At 50.4% G+C, this 17,478-nt stretch overlaps 2 protein-coding genes across 2 annotated transcripts in view; both read right to left on the minus strand.

The window, feature by feature from the left end:
• OC90 (otoconin 90) overlaps positions 1–4,507 on the minus strand; it is a 29,693-nt gene extending 25,186 nt beyond the window's left edge. The window contains exon 1 of the mRNA XM_021688713.2: positions 4,462–4,507. Within this exon, the coding sequence (XP_021544388.2) occupies positions 4,462–4,507 (46 nt within the window). The remainder of the gene's footprint in view (positions 1–4,461) is intronic.
• A 7,598-nt stretch (positions 4,508–12,105) lies between these two features.
• The window catches only part of HHLA1 (HERV-H LTR-associating 1), a 33,576-nt gene continuing 28,203 nt past the window's right edge, over positions 12,106–17,478 (minus strand). Inside the window, exons 13-15 of the mRNA XM_021688714.1 lie at positions 16,458–16,614; positions 13,437–13,519; positions 12,106–12,149 (exon numbers count right to left, since the gene is read on the minus strand). Of these exons, the coding sequence (XP_021544389.1) occupies positions 12,106–12,149; positions 13,437–13,519; positions 16,458–16,614 (284 nt within the window). The remainder of the gene's footprint in view (positions 12,150–13,436; positions 13,520–16,457; positions 16,615–17,478) is intronic.

A 17,478-nucleotide genomic window follows, 5' to 3' on the forward strand; every position in this document is an offset into this window, starting at 1 on the left:
GAGTCTGCTTCTCCCTCTCCCTTTGCCCCTCCCCCCTGCTCATGCTCTCTCTTTCTCTCTCTCTCATGCACTCTCTCAAATAAATAAATAAAATCTTAAAAAAAAAAGATCTGACATCATGGATCAAAGAAGTGTGTCAAGAGTGGATTAAGTAGCGCTGAGAGGTGTGCTGAGGACACGAAAATGTTACCCCAGCCATTCATCATTATTATGACTATTACTACCAACTTCTTCCACTCACTGCCCCCTGTCCCCTCCACACTAACAAATGGTTTGCATTGCTTGGACCTCACCTCTTCATCCACCTCATCAACACCATGGACTTATCTCAGGGGCACAGACGTCTTTAGCAGGTGCTTGTCTGCAGGAGAGCAGTCTTCCAATCTACAAACCCTGTGGGCTCGCCCTGGGTCCAGGCAGCCCCCAGACCCTCTGCTGTCGGGCCCTCCAGGGATGGGTTGGAGGGGGAGGCAGCCGCCCTCCTGTGCACCGTACCCTAGCCCGTCCACATGACGAAGTCCGCCCAGCACCAGCCTCCCTCCCGGCTGGATGTGCTCTGTGGCTGTGGGCAGGAGCAACCTCTCTGGTCCTCCAGATTTCTCACCATTAAACACAGAGGGATGGTCCCACTGAGGGACATTCCCACTGGCCCAAGAGCCATGGGCTGCGCAGGGAAGTGCCCTGCAGATGTTCAGAAGGTGGGGAGACCCACGACTTCCTTCAGCTCCAGGTGAGCCCTATCACAGAGCCCACGTAATTGCTCTGGTGCATTCCATATTTGGTGTAATTGCCTCAGAAACGATTTAATTAGCATACCAGCCAACAGCTAAGAATATCTGCTGCCTACTCAGGCAGCAACTGTGAAATAACCCCTGGTCCTCAATAATTACTTCTCTGGTATCTCCTTGGTGTCCTGGCAGGTGGAGGTGGTCTGCTCACTGAGAAACAGCTAACAAGGATGCATGCCCCTACTCCCACCCCTACGTACTCTCAGGGTGTTGACACCCACACATTTCATTAGCAACGAAAGAAGCACCCTGGATTTGAAATTACTGATCCCAGAGGACTGAGTTGGCTTGCTCATAAAATCCAGAGGGGAGGCAGGTCCTTGGGGATGGGAGAGTTCTGGTTTCATGGGAGTGCTGCTCTAGGGGAAGGAAGCTAGCATTCGTCCCGTTCCAGGCTCAGTTTTGCAGGCATCCCCTCAAATCCAGTGCTGTGCCCAGTGCTGTGGGGCACGTTTTGCCATTGCCACTTTATCAACAGTGAAGTCGAGACCCATGGAGGAAGCTCTAGCTTCTTCTGCCCTGGAACCTAAGGCTTCCCTCCATCTGCCCCTGCCAAACCATCTCCCTCTTTGAATCCCATGCTTCTGGGATGCTTATCATTTTCCAGACACCAAACTACTTCTTGCCATCCTGGCTTGGCTTGTGCCGTGCCCTGAGCCATGACCTGCTCCCTTTTGCGTTACTGACTTACGTTTTTGGATTCCATGCAAAGTTCGAGAAGTCCTACCAAAACCCCAACATGGGCTGGCGTAGGGATACCTTCCCTGGCTCCCGTAATGTGGGGACATCCTTCTCTCACTGCACTTATGACCCTATGTTGCAATGATCTGTTTATGTGACCGTTTCCCCCACTAAATTAGGAACGTATTGAGGGTCAGAACGCTGACACATTAAAGCACACGTTCAGTAGATAGCTCTTTAATGAACAAATGTGCACACAGTGGTTGCACTACGCCATCAAATGGCCAATTTCTCAGCCAGTGAGTGATGGCCCACTAGAATCATAGCGTCCTAGCCTTGTAAAGTTTAAGCGAAATTAGATGTCATCTCGAGAGAGTGGAAAGATGCGGTCTATTGGTGGTTACGAGTGGTGTTTCATATTATGAAGTATTCTACCCGGAAGATCAACCAGGGATGCACAAAACCCACCTTTGTCTGGCCCCTGTTCCCAGAGGTTCTGGAAGATGGACATGCAGAGAACGGGGAGTGAGAACCAGTTTCGCTGTGTGATGTGGGCCGGTGGAGAGCTCTCCAATGAAGGGAGCATGTGGTGTAGGTGGAAGGTCCAAGGAGATCTCCCTCTCCTGACAGACCTGACCACCATCCCACCGGCCAACGTCTGCCCTTCGAAGTCATGAGCCAACTCTCAGTGAAGAGAGGAGGGAGGGCAGCCCCTGCCCTGGGTGTGTGCTAGGGAGGCGAACAAAGAGGCTGCTCCCACTCCTGCCACAGGGACAGAGAAACATCCCAGAGGGAGGCCTGGTAGGGCACAGAGACCCTCCGCATTGTCAACACGCCCAACCTTGCCTTGAAATCTGAGTCAGCAGTCGGGGGCACAGCTGCGAGAAGGTGCCCGGCAGAACTCCAGCTCTGCAAGCGGGGTGCTCTGAAGGCCCAGGCAGGGTTTGCACTGGCTCAGTGGGTGTAACACCGTGGACCACCCAGGTCCTGGGGTACATGGGACTCTTCTGATGGACTCCTCCCTGGTGGCCTTGCCAAGGGCTCCTCAGATCCAGCAGTGATCATGGATGCCCCACCTTCACTGGCACAGTGTCTGATCTCTCCCCCTTCCTGGTTGCTGTCTCATTGCCTCAGAAACAGCCCTTTCTCCCTGTAGTGCCTGGACCAAGATGTGGTGTGTTTGTTGGGTGGGCAGTGTTATCTCTGTGGGAGTCACACACTTAGCCCTGCAAAGTTGGGGCTGCAGGTATGGCACATTTAAATCCTCATGGACATGCATATGTTTGCACCTAAACTTTCTATGGCTATAATTTTTGGACTCTCGCTGTTTGTGTCTGAGAATAAAACCTCCCAGGACAGATGCCTAAATGCTTGTGACAGTTTATAATAACAGGAGCCCATTGCCTCAGCCTTATAGAGAAATAAAACATTTAAAGAGATGTGTAAAAGGTGTCTGGGGGTTGTTGAAGGGGTAATTTCGATCAAAGGGAAATTTATTGTTTTGGAAAAGGAAAAGGTCAGTTAGAGAAGAGAGTAAGTTTGAAAAATTAGAAGAATGGGCTTTGGGGGGGTGAGATCTCATTTTATTTTAAAGATTTTCTTTATTTGAGAGAGAGAGACAGAGAGAGAACGAACAGAGAGGAGAGGGAGAAGCAGGCTCCCTGCTGAGCAGGGAGCCAGGCGCGGGGCTCGATCCCAGGAGCCTGGGATCGTGACCTGAGACGAAAGCAGACACTTCATCGACTGAGCCACCCAGGTGCCCAAGATCTCATTTTAAAGAATAGGGAAGAAATTGAAAAGCTGTAGACTATTTCACGGTTTTATCATCAAAAACGAGACCAGTCAAGACCACAGTTGGAATTTGATGGAGACAGTTGAGGTCTTGGTGAAGGCGGAGCCCTGGCACACCAGCCCAGTGACGCTATCCCTGGGAAACCACATCACAGCAAGATGGTTTTGACGAGGAAAAACATCATCCATGGAGGAACTCAATAATCAAGAGAAAACCAGCACCTCCTGCAAGTGGGTGTCCACCTGTCCTGCAGGGAAGGTCTGGGACGGTGTTTGGGAGCACTGGGGCCTGAAGAAAAGGCTTGGCGTCTTCTGTGAAGTGCTGTCATTTCTGCTCACAGGCTTCTGGGGAACATGTAAACCTCTGCAAATCCACTAACTCAGGTCAGAGTCACGATAAATTGTCAACAATATTGGTGGATTCACTGTGGCTCACCCTCACTATTATGCTCAGAAGGGAACCGTAGAAGGAGGCTCAGCGTGTTGGTGCTGTGTGGACCCGAACAGGAGGAGGAAAGGAGAAAATGTCTGGATAAGTGGGTGATATCAGTCACGATGGAGCCTGAGCAGCTGTAGGAAGGAAAGAAGTGAGTTGGGCTGTTTGAGAGTTGCACCAATGTGCACACAAGAAAGAAATTAGGAAGGAGCGAGAAGTCTCAGATTTGTAGCCAAGACTCCATGCAAACTCAAAATGACGACCCTGCCTGCCAAGGAGCTCGCTCAGGTGTCTTCAGGCTTCGGTGGGGTGGGGACACTATGATGTGGGGTAGAAGTGTTTGCCTCTCCGCCAGACACACCGGCACAGGGGAAAGGGAGCTGCTGCATGTCAAGAAGGCTGACACACTCACTCCGAGGAAACCAGCGAAACACGGGACAGAGGTCCATGGGCAGAGGGAAGAGGGGATGCGCTATCAGGGGGAGGGATGGTTGCCAACAGGCCACCCAGTGGTGCTTTTTGTGCCTTTGGCTCTGCCTGGACATCCACCTCATCGCCCATCCCATGCTTCATGCCCTGGATAGGGTGCTTAAAATATCAGCTGAACTAAACCCATAGCTTATCGTTACTGTTTGATTTCCATCACTCCTAGGCAAGGGGATAAAAGTAGTAATAAGCAAATCAGATGACATTTGACAGTCCTCCCCAGTGTTCATATTAATTATGGACCAAGCCAGAAATGCAGTGTAAAATATCATTACTCACCACCATGCGGGGCCATCAGCATACTTAGGAGGAGAAGCAGGATCATAGCGGGAGGGCAAAGGCTGCGGGGCCGAGGCATCAACTGGAACAGCCTCCTGGGAGAGAAGTCAGCGGAATATGATGAGGATGTTTTCAGAGATCCCGGGAAATAAGAACCACCAGAGCTCTTCATCCCAGGGTGGAGTGCAGAAACAGGAAGAAGCCCTGAAAGGGTTTCTGCCCCAGCTTTGCCACTGACCAGCACTAACTAACGACATTCAGGAGATCACGTTCTCTCTCCGAGATTCATCTGCAAAGTGGAAACTTAACCAGGTGCCCCTTGAGGACACAGATCTGGTTATTCGTTTTCCCCACGGTCATTTATTGTGTTTCGGGCACACTGCAAGGATGCGGGAATGCACAGTGAGGGAAAAGCACTCCTTATGTGTGAGTAGTTCACAGACTAATGAACTGAGAGGCAGTTGAATGAGTGCAATAGTTTGCCTTTTGTAGACCGAACTGTAAAAAACCCATACATTGGGCTACAGCAGCCTTCCGAAGACACCTTTAGCAGTCTCACTTTGGAACTATCCTACCATCACTTGACCCAGGAATAAATTTGGCGACCGCATGGTGGCGCTGCCTGCTAGCAAACTCCATCATCCTTCCCTTCCTGTAGCTTCAGAGCAATTTGAATACTTCGTTGTAGTCCAGGCGTTCAAGAGATAATGGCTTTCGGGACTGGGGGGCAGGGCAAGGGGGCAGGGTCCAAGGACCTACCACCTTTCAATCATCACTGCCCTGCATTCTGAGCCGCTCAGCAAATATTTAACTTCGGTAGGCACTTAGTGCACTCAAGCAGGTCAACCATGTATTTAATAAAGAAGGAAAAACATTAAAGACCAGAGGGATTTTAGAATAAAATTTTAGCTCCCTGGGAATATAACTCCATAAAGACTGTCAGATGGATGGTTGACTTGGGCATATTCTGCTGTAAAGCAGGTTTTGAGAACCAAGTGTGAATGATAATACAGTGTGATCCTGCTACCCCAGGGGGCACACGGGGCTGCTGGATACGGTTGTGTATGTTGTGCACTGTGCAAAGGTGTGGCACTGAGGGGCATGTAAGGGCTGAAATGTTACCAGTGCTCCACTCCCAAGCTTGTTCTCTGCAGGGCTGCATCAGCCTGGAAGAAGGAACACTTTCTGTAGTTTGTTCTCCCAGAGGCAAATGCTGCCCCATGTTCTGGCAAATGTCCCAGGGTCATGGTGGGCCACTCTGACTTGTGGGCAGGGATTGATATTGGGGAAAGTGTCTCAGAGGAGAAGACATTTGTAGGTTGTAGGATCACTACCCTGTGAACCTTCCCCAGGGCCTAGCCCAGCCTCTGGTGGCCATAAAGTAAACGTTTGTTGAATGGGTGCGGAGGGCAGAACGTGAGTTCTCGGAGATTCTCACTTGGCTCAATCATCTTCTCATACTCTGGCTATTATCTGATGGGCATGATGCTCTGCTTTAACCTTTGGTAGCCACATCAATTCCTACAGCAGTTTCATGTTAAAGGTTAGACGGGCTCTCTGATTGTTCTGCAGAGATTTGGATCCGAATGACCCTTGATCAAGGCCATGAAACCAGACTGAAAATGCCGGGTGAGCCCTGGGACGTCTCCAGATGGAGAGTGGCTGCCCTGGCAACTCCATGGGTGAACGGCTGAAGGCATTCCAGCGGGTCACACCCACTGAGGTCATGCCCATGTCACCACCTGGCACTCACTAAGTCCTATTTGCTATTGTCGCCAGCATGCCATGAGAGAATGCTAGGATGCCGGAGCTCCGAGAAGGCGCTAGAACCATCTTGTTCAAACTCATTTTACAAATGAGTTCACTGAGCCTTAGAGACTGGCGATTTATGGTCTGAGTGTCCCACTTCCCAAATGTCCAGAGCTCATTATAACAGTACTGCTTCCGAGGCTGTTGTAAGGACTGAATGAGCTCCTCCACCCAGGGCACTGACCACAGTGCGTGATGGAGAGAAGCGGCTTGGAGACATTCCCAATTACAGCCACTGATTCTAGCACGCAGTAAAGGCTCCAGAAAGACCAGCCGTTACAATAAAGGCCCCCATTCCCTGATTGAGCGGAAGCCTCTGTCTGGTGAAATGAAGGAGGGTGCTCAGTTTCATGCAGTGGATGCTGTTCTTTTGCTCCTGGGACACTCATTTCAGGGAGGCAGTCCCCCGGGCTGTCCTGACGCGTCCAGAAGACGCTAGGGTGACGCTTGTCAGAATTGCAAATATGTTGATTGGATTTTCAAGCATGTATTTCTTAGAAGGCAAATGAGCAAAAGTGACCTGTTGCAGACAAAGTCGTGACTCAGCTCTGATGTATTTGTTTAAAGTAGGTTACGGGGAGGGAGGATGGGGGTCATTGTTGAATGGGGACAGAGCTTCAGTTGGGAAGATGAGAGGTTTTGGAGCTGGATGGTGGTGGTGGTACCACAACATGAATATACTTAATGCTATGGAACTGCCCACTTAAAAATAGTTCAAAGGGTAAATTTTATGGTATGTATATTTTACCACACTTAAAAGCAATGTAATTTATACACTCTAGGACTTTCTGCCTTTAAACACTGCCTTGCATTTACAGGGTCATTCTTTATGTCGGGTGCACCACTAAGCATGCACCTTAGACTGCCTCGTCAGGACTCTCACTGGCACACCTCTCGCTTTCCGTGCGGGGAACTGAGGCTCAGAGAGGTCCAGTAGGGCCACGGCAGCCCCGGGCGCAGTGCTCAGACTGAGCCGGCCGGTCCGATGTAAGTCTTCGGGCCACGCATGGTACCCGCCCGAAACGGCCATCCTGAGCGTTAAACCCCCAACAAGCAGCCTAGCGATCATTCACTGTACAACTCTCATGATTTTTGGTAATGTTTGCTAGGGAGGCCCCTCCAAGTGGCCAGCCCCTGGCTGGGGTGTGGTGGGACGCGGCAGTTGACAATCCCCAGCTGAGCGCCACGAGAGGGAGGTGTGTGTGCCAGCCGGAAATGGTGGTACAAGCCCAGCGGGGCACGCACACTAGGGTCTCCAGGTGGGAGGGCACCGGGCCGCTGCTGAAATCCAGCAGCCGTCTGTGGACCACGCCAGGTGCCCTTGGCTGTCGGGCTGTGTCCACCTGCAGGAAGGACCACCTCCTCTTAACTGACCCAAGGAGGCCTCCGGGGCTAACAGTGAGCCTGACTGTCCTTGAGGAAATGAGGGCCCCCGCACCTTGCCTTGGTCTGCAGGCACTATCTGGGGTCCTGGCTGGGCAAGCTGTCTCCTGACGAGTGACTGCGAGGCAGTGTGGGAAGTGCCTAAGAGCCAAAGGGCTTTCTAGCGGACGGGCCCGGGGTGGGCTTGGCCTTTTACGTACTGAGTACCCTGAGCCAGGTACCAAAGCTATTTGGAACTCATTTTCCTGGGCAGTAAAATGCCCAGATGATGGTTCTTCATCATGGTGTCATGAGGGTTAAAGGGGGCACCGTGCCTGGCATGTAGTAAGTGCTCGGGAAGGCTGGCCCATTAACTGATGATTACTGTATTTTCATACGAGGTGCCCTAGGGAGAGACATTGGCTCACACAGGTTTGCAGGACCCTCACTGATGTGATGTAGTGGATTTTTCCCCAGGTACATTGAACAGGTGATGTCCCTTTGGCATCGCATCTCCTCATACATCCATCCCGGACTAGCTAGCACCCAGGCCTCAGGCACCCCCTGAGAGTGCCCTCCTCCCTCCCTCTCTTCTGCCATCCGTAGCTTCCTTCCTTCATCCCTCCCTCCTTCCCTCCCTCCCTCCCTCCTTCCCTCCCTCCTGCCCTCTTTGGCTCCCTACCCATCAGGAGAAAGGGGGTGCCTACCGTGAAGGTCCCACTTGGAAGCAGGTGGATGAACGATGCTCAGCTTTGAACAAGATGGTGAATGAGCCCTTTATACCCCAAGGGAAGACCCTTAGTCACGTGACCCCCTCCCCCTCCCCACACAGAGAGGACCGCCTTTTGTGCAGGTTGGCAGGTGGGAGGCCTCTGAGGGGAGGAGGACATCATAATGCTATGACTTGGAGCAGGTGAGGCCCCATATTAAGAGGCCCATCTTGCGCCTCAGAGGAGACCCAGGCTCTAATCAGAGAACAATGGCTCCCCTGTTCCCCACCCCCCACCTCACCTCAAAGGCCTGGAGGCCCAGGGATTGTGTCTCGGGGTCATCAGGGGAACTCTGGGGGATGAAAGACCGATGAAAGGCACATGGGCTCTCCCACAAGGAGAAGGGCTGGCTTTGTCTGGTCTAGTTAATTCTTCAGCAAGAGGATCTCTGGGGTGATTCTTCTTATATGTTCCTGGCCTCAGGCCTGGGAATTCGATGCCTCTTTCCTTTAGGGGTTTCCTGCCCCAGCTGTGGGGTCAGGTGAGACAGGGCTTGATAATCAGACACGTGAGGATCGGGTGCCAGCCCTGCCCACTCAGCAGTGGGACGCTGACCTGTCGCTGCTCGGGCTTGGCTCCCGTGTGCATTTCGTGGGGATGACCCCACTGGGACTGTGCGAACAAGGTGAGCCGGGTGCGGTGCGTGGAGGGGCTGGTGATCCTAGATCCTCCAGAATTTCAGGTTTCCTTTCCAGATCTTAAGAAGGAGAGCGAACGTCTACTGAGCACCATTAGGTGCCACGTGTGTTTTCACGGGATTGTGTCCTCTCGTCCCTGCAGCTGCACCCCCTAGCTGCTCTGCTAATCCTATACTCACGACCCTCAGCAGGACAGCCGGTGCCGAGGTGGGGGTGTTTGTCCGCGCTCGCAGGGATGGGGTCCTCCCTGGCTGAAAGGTTCGCCGGCTGCGAGCGCTCCGAGTGCTTCACCTACCACCCACCTGCTGGAGCACAGGGGTTCATCCGACGATTAAATCTGGGGGAGCTGAGCCTTTACAGAATCCACCAGCAGCCTTCTGCAAATAATTGCCCCTGTGCGTTGAAGCTTTTGTTTATAGATCATTAGTTATTGCTCAGTGTCTCGTGAGTGGTGATGATGAGCGAGGCCACGCCGCCCCGGTCCTCACCCACCAGCACGGAAGACCCCTGTTAGGTCAACAGGCTGTATGGCTCGGTGCCAAAATTCCTGCCTCCTCCCTCCCTGATTCCCTTGCTCCTTCCAGTTTAGCTTGTATTTTGAGCATGAATGAAACAGACAGGAATGCGCCTGTGTCTTTGCCTCTGGGGAGAGTCCTGTTTGGTGATGTTACAGGTGTAAATGCAGAGTCTCCTCCATCAGCAGGCATGCAGTAACTGCCCCACCTTTTTTTACCTTGTCAGTGAACCACTGATGGCCACATATGCACAAATCACCAAGAACTCTGGAGTGGCAGCGACCCCTGAGGCCTCCTCATTGCCCTAGGCACTCTGCAAGTCGGGACTTATTCAGCTCAGGAGGGGTCAAACCTCCCCTTGACCTCCAGCAGACTGTGAACTCCAGGCTCTGGTCAGTTTGCTCTTGGGTCCTGTTTTCCTCCTACTGCTGCTGCTGGTGTGACAGATGGTGTGGCCCTAGAAAATTGGTCCTGTGTGGTCCTCTGAGCCTTTGTCTTTGCGGCAAGGTCAGATCCCTGCATGGGCCTCCGAGGTCCTCCACACGTGACTTTTTCAAAGTTAGCCATGCTCAGCCGTTATCCCCAAGGCTTTCCCCACAAGTGAACAGCCAGGGTACTGGGACCAAGTCATTTGTCCCACCTTCCCTGATGATAAATTACTCTTTGGGGAACCTCTGGGATCTTTTCCCACCCAAGATCCTTCATTAATATCAATGTTATCCATTAGAGAAGGTCTAGTTAGATTAACCACACCTGATGAATGGTGCTGTTTTCTTGATTCCTAGCCAGATATGGGTCTCTTTGTCCTAGTGGATTTACTGTGTCCTCCTCAGCTTGGCAAACTAGAGGGCCCGCTGCAGGCCCCCAAGAATCATGACAACAGGTATTCATGAGCTTGACCTTTGCATAACTTTGAGGGTCTCTGGAATGTTCTGGAGATTAAAAATATATCTGTGTGTGATCAGAGAGGGAAGTGTCTGGCTGCTTCTCTCTCCAAAGCTCAAGGTCTATCTTTCCAAGAGCCTTGTTGTTCACAGGGCGTGAGAGCAAGAGCCCTCAAGTGTCTTCCATTGGGGGGAAATCGGTTCAACTTGGACTGTAAATGGAAGTGAGTTTTCTCACCAAGGGGCATAGATCACAAAGGTGGGAGATTGATGGCCAGGCAGCCTACTAACACGAGAAAGTGGAGACAGAGCTCCAGGCACAGCAGTGAGGAACTAGGGGGTCCACCGAGGGCCATGGAAAGAGCAGACCGGCTCAGGAGAGAGTTGGCATTCACAGGGGTGTTGGGCAGCCCCAGACTTGGACAAAGTTAAAAGGAACCTGAACCGATAATGGGGACACCTTCGCCTGGGGGTGCGCAGGAAAGGGTTGACTCAGCAGGTCTAGGGCGTTTGAACCCTGCATCTGCCAAAGAAAAGTCTAACCCTTGAACAGCACCTGGGGGCTAACCTCTGAACCCTTGGAATCTCCTGCCTGACAAGTGTCTGTCCACCTGGGGCTTTGGGCCACGCCAGACTTAGAGTCTAAGCTAACAGTGTGGTTTATAGTGGGGGCCTTGGGACGCCATGTCGCCTTGACCTCTGGAGAGCCTGGAGACTGAGTAACTGAGATCAGCTATGTGGGCACTTCACACCTACATGCTGGTCCCCAGTCAAAACCCTGGCCTCCATGGCTCAGATGAGCCTTCCTGGTTGACGATACTCCATATGTGTTGTCACGTGACATTGCTGGAAGAATTCAGTGCTGCCCCTGCAGCTTCACTGTAGAGGACAGACAGAGGTGGTGCCCTGCCCTCTGCCCCTTTTATCCTTGCTGACCTTAATCTCTGTCCTTTTGCTGTAATAAGCAGTAAATGTGAGTATAACAGCTGTTCAGAGTTCCATGAGTCCGATTAGCGAATCACTGAACCCGAGAATGCTCTTGGAGACCCCCAAATACAGTGGGACCCACAGAGGAGGAATCAAGACAAGACACCAACAACAAAAAACCCACAAACTCTCTATGTTTCTTCTGAGGGAAGGTTCCCATCACCTCCTACTTAGGGGGCTTGGGAGATTATCTGGATCCTATAATCCTCAAGTCTGATTAGTTGGACATAACTGAGTGTGAGTTAATGGTATAGAGAAATCATATGTGAATCTCTCCACAGTATGGTTTCACTTTTCCTTATTTATCTTGCTGTCTTCCTAAAATACCAAGTTTAAGTCACTTTGGGTACTGTGTCAGAGTCTTGGAGCCTGCACTAGTTTGTTCCTGCTAGTATGACACCCCTCAGCCCATCTCTCCAGTCTCAGGATTGCTGCAAGCATCATGGGGGTTTCTTGAACATGGATTTAGGTTTCAATGCAGCCTCTAATACTTGGTCTTCCACCTTCCCAGGATTCACAGGAAAGAAAGAAATGTGACTTCCAAAAAGAACCTCTTTCGGTTGATTGATGATCTGGCTGGAGCCTGGTGAAATCTGCAAGGACAGACCACTGGGGCCAGGGGCCTGGGTGAAGAGATGTCGTCTAATGTATCCTTAGATCCCATCGCTTTTTCAAGGTCTCACACCGACTGGCAGATATTCTGGAGGCATTTTTGTTTTAAGGCTGGAAGGAAAAAAGAAGAAGGAACTCAAGGTAGTGAGAAAGAAGGAAATGCTACAGGGAATAAACTCAGGCAGCATCAGCGATGGGCCAGGCTCCTCCGGAGGGCAAGGGTAGGGCAGGGCAGTGGACAGGGGACTCAGGAGTCCATGTCAGAGAGGAGGAAGGATGTGGGTAAGAACCCCCCCCGGTTAGCAACCCAGTCAAGAGGAGAACAGCCTTCAGCTCTGTACTCACTGCCCAGTGATGGTTTCCCGATACCCAATTCTATCTACCTGATCGCCCCAGTTTGCAGAAAGCTAATCTAACCTCATTAATGTGTTGTTCAGGAGATGTAATATGTTGTCTGCGTGGAGATTTTAATGTGCCAAGGACAAAAGAAGAGCTATTTAAGCATAAGTAGCTTGTAAAATTCCCTGCTCCCTCTGCCCATACCAGGCAAAGGGATTTCTGTCTTTGACTGCTGAGCCCCCCACGCCTCCACCTCCAAATGCTTGGGCTTTGTGCTGCAGAATGAAAGTAATGTAAGTTCCATGTAGCTCCATGATTTTTAGAAGGTCAGAGTCCTTTGACTGGACAGTCCAGGTAGACGGCCAGAGCATTAGCTTGGGGACTAGCTAGGCCAGATCGGCCACTTTAGTCTGCAGGAGTGGGAGAGAAAACAAAGTTCACGTCTGGCCTCTCTGCTAGTAAATGAGGCTTTGATGCCATCAGGACCAGAAGAGGGTACCATATTCCCTACTGCTAGCACCTCATGATGCCTTCTTTATCTTGCATTATTCGGGGGCACCTGGCTGGCTCAGTCGGTCAAGCATATGACTCGGGTTGTGAGTTTGAGCCTCACGTTGGGTATAGAGATGACTTAAAAATAAAGCCTTAAAAAAAAACAAAAACAAGAACAAGCTTTTTGTTGGATTATTTGTACTCATTTTGCTTTGGTCAGGAATTTAAGTGTTTCTATTTGATTTTTCTTTGTTCATTTGTATTTTTAGCTTATGTGGGAGTCAGGGTGGATAAGAAACTTGCCCAAGATCAAAAGGGCTTGGTCGGGCTGACTCCTGCTTTTCTTTTTTTTTTCTTTTTTCCTATACCCAACTGCAAACATTGAACTGTTAGGTGAAGAGTGATCAGAAATACCCTCCACTCTTTTTGTCTAGAATTAACGAGGACTACATGAGCTGCACCTACTCTTACTGGCCCCCAACGACGGCAGGACAATCAGTGAGTTCTAGAAACCTTTCATAGAAGGCATTTATTGTCAAGTTACAACATGGTCAAGTGTATACTTACTGTGGGAGTGGGGCACCCTTTTCACCCTCTGACAGAGGTATGTTGCATTCTTCAGAAACCAGGAATAGTATTCAAGACAGTACCTAAAGATTCCAATTAGAGTGGAAAGCAATCATCATGCCTTGTGGCTAATGGAAGACAACCATCATTGAAAAAGTCATCACGGCCAACTACTCACAGCAAGGACCCCCTCTCCAACTTTACAGGGTGTGGGAGGAGAGGCAGAGGATGAGGCTGAGCGGGGAGAGGCTTAGACTTTGGAGTGAGAAAGATATATTTTTAGTCCTGGCCTCATTCCTCACTAGGATGTGTGACTTCAGGCTGAGCGCTCACTTCTCTGGGCCTTAGATTTTTCATAGGCAGTCGAAAGGCAATGCTAGAATCTACCCTCACAGGTTATCACCAGGACTAAGTGAGCTAACATGCGCCAAGTTCCCGAACAGGGCCAGGCTTGTAACAGGTGCTCGGCAAATGATGATGTCCGATTATTTGTTTTTCACGTGAGGTAGGCTAAGAATGCAGGGCTCTTACAGTTAACAAGACAGAAAATGCTTGCAAAATAATATCCTGCTCTTCGCTGGGGCTGCGGGGATGGCTTCGAAGGGCTTTAGTGAGAGAGCACCGAGCACATTATTAGGAAGAAGAGCTTTCTGTGCAGGCTGTACCACGGGCTCCCTGTGGACTCCGGGGATTCACCGCCCTGTCCCTCCCTCGCTGGATACATGAGGAGGTCCGGCTAAACATCTTCCCATTTCTCTCCCATCTCGACCACTCTGTGATTCTAGCACACCCCGGGGAGCAACTAACTGCTCGAGTAAAGCTGGCTGTAAAGACTCCCCAGGCTCCGTCACCGTCCATTTCCAGGATGCTGTGACTTTAAGGAAACCAGCGCACAGAGATGGACTGATTTGCCTGAGGACTCACTGCTCTCAGGAGAGAGTGTGGCTATTTCTCCAGTAATCCACTTCACGCCAGAACGCACTGCCATTCTAATAGGGCTATACCCATTTTGCAGAAGAACAAACTGAGGCTCAGAGACGTTACACGACTAGCCTACAGAGCTTGTAAGTCCAGAGCCTAAATTTAAACCCAGTCGGCTTGGTTTCACCCTATCCCCCATACAGTACACTAGGCTACCTACTAGCTTTGAGAGCCCAGTTCTGCGACCTAATCCCTAATCTTCCCTCAGCTAGCCTGAAGTGTGCAAGCTTGGCAAGATGTTCTTCTAACAACCACAAACCAACTGCTTAGAAAGTTTCCGAAACAGACAGGATATCAAACGACCCTGGGGAATGGGTTCAATCAGTTCTGAATGAAGGAGGAAATGCACAGCTGGGAAGAGCTGCTGGTGCTCTAGGGGAAAAGTCCAGACCTGTTTGCAAGAGCTCGCCAGACGCTTGAAGGAGCAAGGCCTTCCTGAAAAGGGACCTCTGCCTTTTCTGCAGCCACATTGCCTATCTCAGTGGATCTATGATGTTCCGGGCTGCCTCTTGCTGTCCATGTTTGCGCTTGCTATTCGTTTTGCCTGGAGTGGCCTCTCCCATTTCCTGCCCAGGAAGCTTCTATTCCTCCATCAAGCCCTATTAGTTGCCCTGGAGCCCCACGGTGCATATTGGGATCTGCTACAATGCTCGTCATACTGTTTTGCAATTTCTCTTTACGTGGCCAGCTTCCCCACTCAAGAATGATTTTTTGATCACAGGGGCTGTGTTATTCAACACACACACTGCGCAAAGCCAGCCTTCCACTCTGTTCTTCTTAGCCTGTACTCAATGTTTAGTATGAGATCATAGAACAGTGCACTATTAAGTGAACACACAGGGAAAAAGCAGGGATAAGCTCAGGTTCCTAGATGCTTCATTTCTCTAAATTTTAACTTAAAACTCTTCTCTGCAGTATTTGCAATATAGACTTTTTAAATGTGATTTTTCTCCAAAGGGATGCTAGGAATAGGTCCTGCCTCTGGGTATGACTTGGTTCTGTCCCTTACTAGTCATATTTTAATTTGGGTTTATGACCATTTCTTCCACCCAACTTTGAAATCCTCAGTTTCTGGGTCTATGCCTGATTCACCTCTTAATTCCCGTGGTTCAGCAAAGTGCATAACAAGTGGCTAGGAGAGACTCAACTCATTGTTGATTTGAAGAGCTGCTGGGGGAAGGTCTGATAGTGGGCTGATCCTGTAAGAAAACATAGTTGCAAAAGTTTTCTCTTCTTTAGGATGAGCTTTGGTGGTGGGGAAATGCATCCACATCTCTTGCTCACACCTCGGGTCTATGGATCTTGCTCATTTCCCTCTCTGGGTGGAGGAAACATTCACATCGATTGAGGGATACAAGATAAGGATGCAATGGAAAGAGGCTGCAAACCTGGACTGGGGGCTCAGAGAGAGTGAATGATGGAGGTTTGAGAAGCTGAAGGGTCACGAGAGGACTTGGAAAGGAACATTAAAGATCTGGGAGAGTGGCCCCAGACCACTGGAGCAGAAGTGGTCATCCATATTTGTTTGGTTCTGGGTTTATAGCCAAGACTAAACCCCAGAAGAAAGGGTAGAATGTCTATGCTCGAGGGCAGGAAAACGTCCAAGCCTAGAACTTCTAATATGAAGCGGGGTCTGCCTTCTAAATTTCGTTTTACAATCTTCTCATTTGGCCAGCAGATGACTGCTAGGGATTTAGAAAAAGCTGGAATTTAGATGGACATGTCCTCTGATTATTCTCTTCTGGCAAATCTCACCAGGCGGAGGCTAAGAGGGCTCCAGGACCACCGGAAGTCCTGTGTGATCACTCCACAGGTATGACTCAGCTCGGCTCAGTTCACACCAACTCAGCTCACCTCCACTAGACTCAGCCGCACTTGCTGTGTCAGGCCCTGCACTGGGTTCTGGGGACCCAGAGATGAATGAGGTTCTATCCTGGCTCTCAAGGAGGTGATGGTCTAGTAGAAGACCCACTGGAGAGTCTATTCCTTGAGGCAGCCCCGAAATACAGACTGTGGGAAGGGACACCTGGTTCCGGTTACCTTATGGCCTCCGTCCTGGCCTCTCTCTTCCGGCTCATGCAGAGGCATTGCTGGAAAAAGCGGCACAGCTCCATCAGGCAAGGGTTGATCTTCTGGATGGCCAGGGTGAGGGGAGCAGTGGTGATGGCCCCCTCTTCGAGGATCAGCTGAGGACACCCTGGAAGATGCAATCCCAGACCACTGACATCAACAAGGATTTAGCAAGCATCTTCCCTCTGTTAGGTACTGTGCTTGGTGAATAGAGTCTTGCCCCTGATCTCAGGTGGCTCTGAGACTGACAGGTAGACAGCGTTGTTTCATCAGTGCCCGAGAAAGCTGCTGTGAGAGTCTGAGAGACAGGTGGAGAAAGGTGGGGTCCAGTTCCCAGAGGAAATCAGAGATGGTTTCACCAAGAGCAAATATTAAAAAAGGATCTAAAACATTAAACAGAAGTGGATCAGGTGGAGGCATTTCCAGGGGAAGAGATAGAGTATGTGGGGACTCATCATCATGCAAGGGGATGGTTTGCTGATAGGGAAATGGAGAATAATTGGATGGTACGGAGGGTGTGTGTGTGTGTGTGTGTGCGTGTGGACATATGTGTGCATGCATATGTGTGAGTGTGTGCACGCATGGATATGTGCGTTTTGCATGGGTATGCAGACATATGTATGTACATGCGTGCAGACTGTACAAGTGGATGGGTGTGTGTTGCCTGACGATCACTGGGAGGATTAAAGGAGACAATGTATACAAAGCAAAGTTCCTGCTATGGAATAAATAATAAATAATAGCTATTATTACTGATTTATTTAAAAATGTATTGAACAGGACGCCTGGGTGGCTCCATTGGTTGAACGTCTGACTTAATTTCCATTCAGGTCATGATCTCAGGGTCTGGGATCAAGCCCTGCTCAGTGTGGAGCCTCCTTGGGATTCCCTCTCTCCCTCTCCCTCTGCCTCCCTCTGCCCCACCTCAACAAAATGTATTGAGCACTCACTACATGCTGGGCACTCACGGACACAAGAGATACAACAACTC

Source organism: Neomonachus schauinslandi, chromosome 4 (assembly GCF_002201575.2).
Source record: "Neomonachus schauinslandi chromosome 4, ASM220157v2, whole genome shotgun sequence".
Lineage (NCBI taxonomy): Eukaryota > Metazoa > Chordata > Mammalia > Carnivora > Phocidae > Neomonachus > Neomonachus schauinslandi.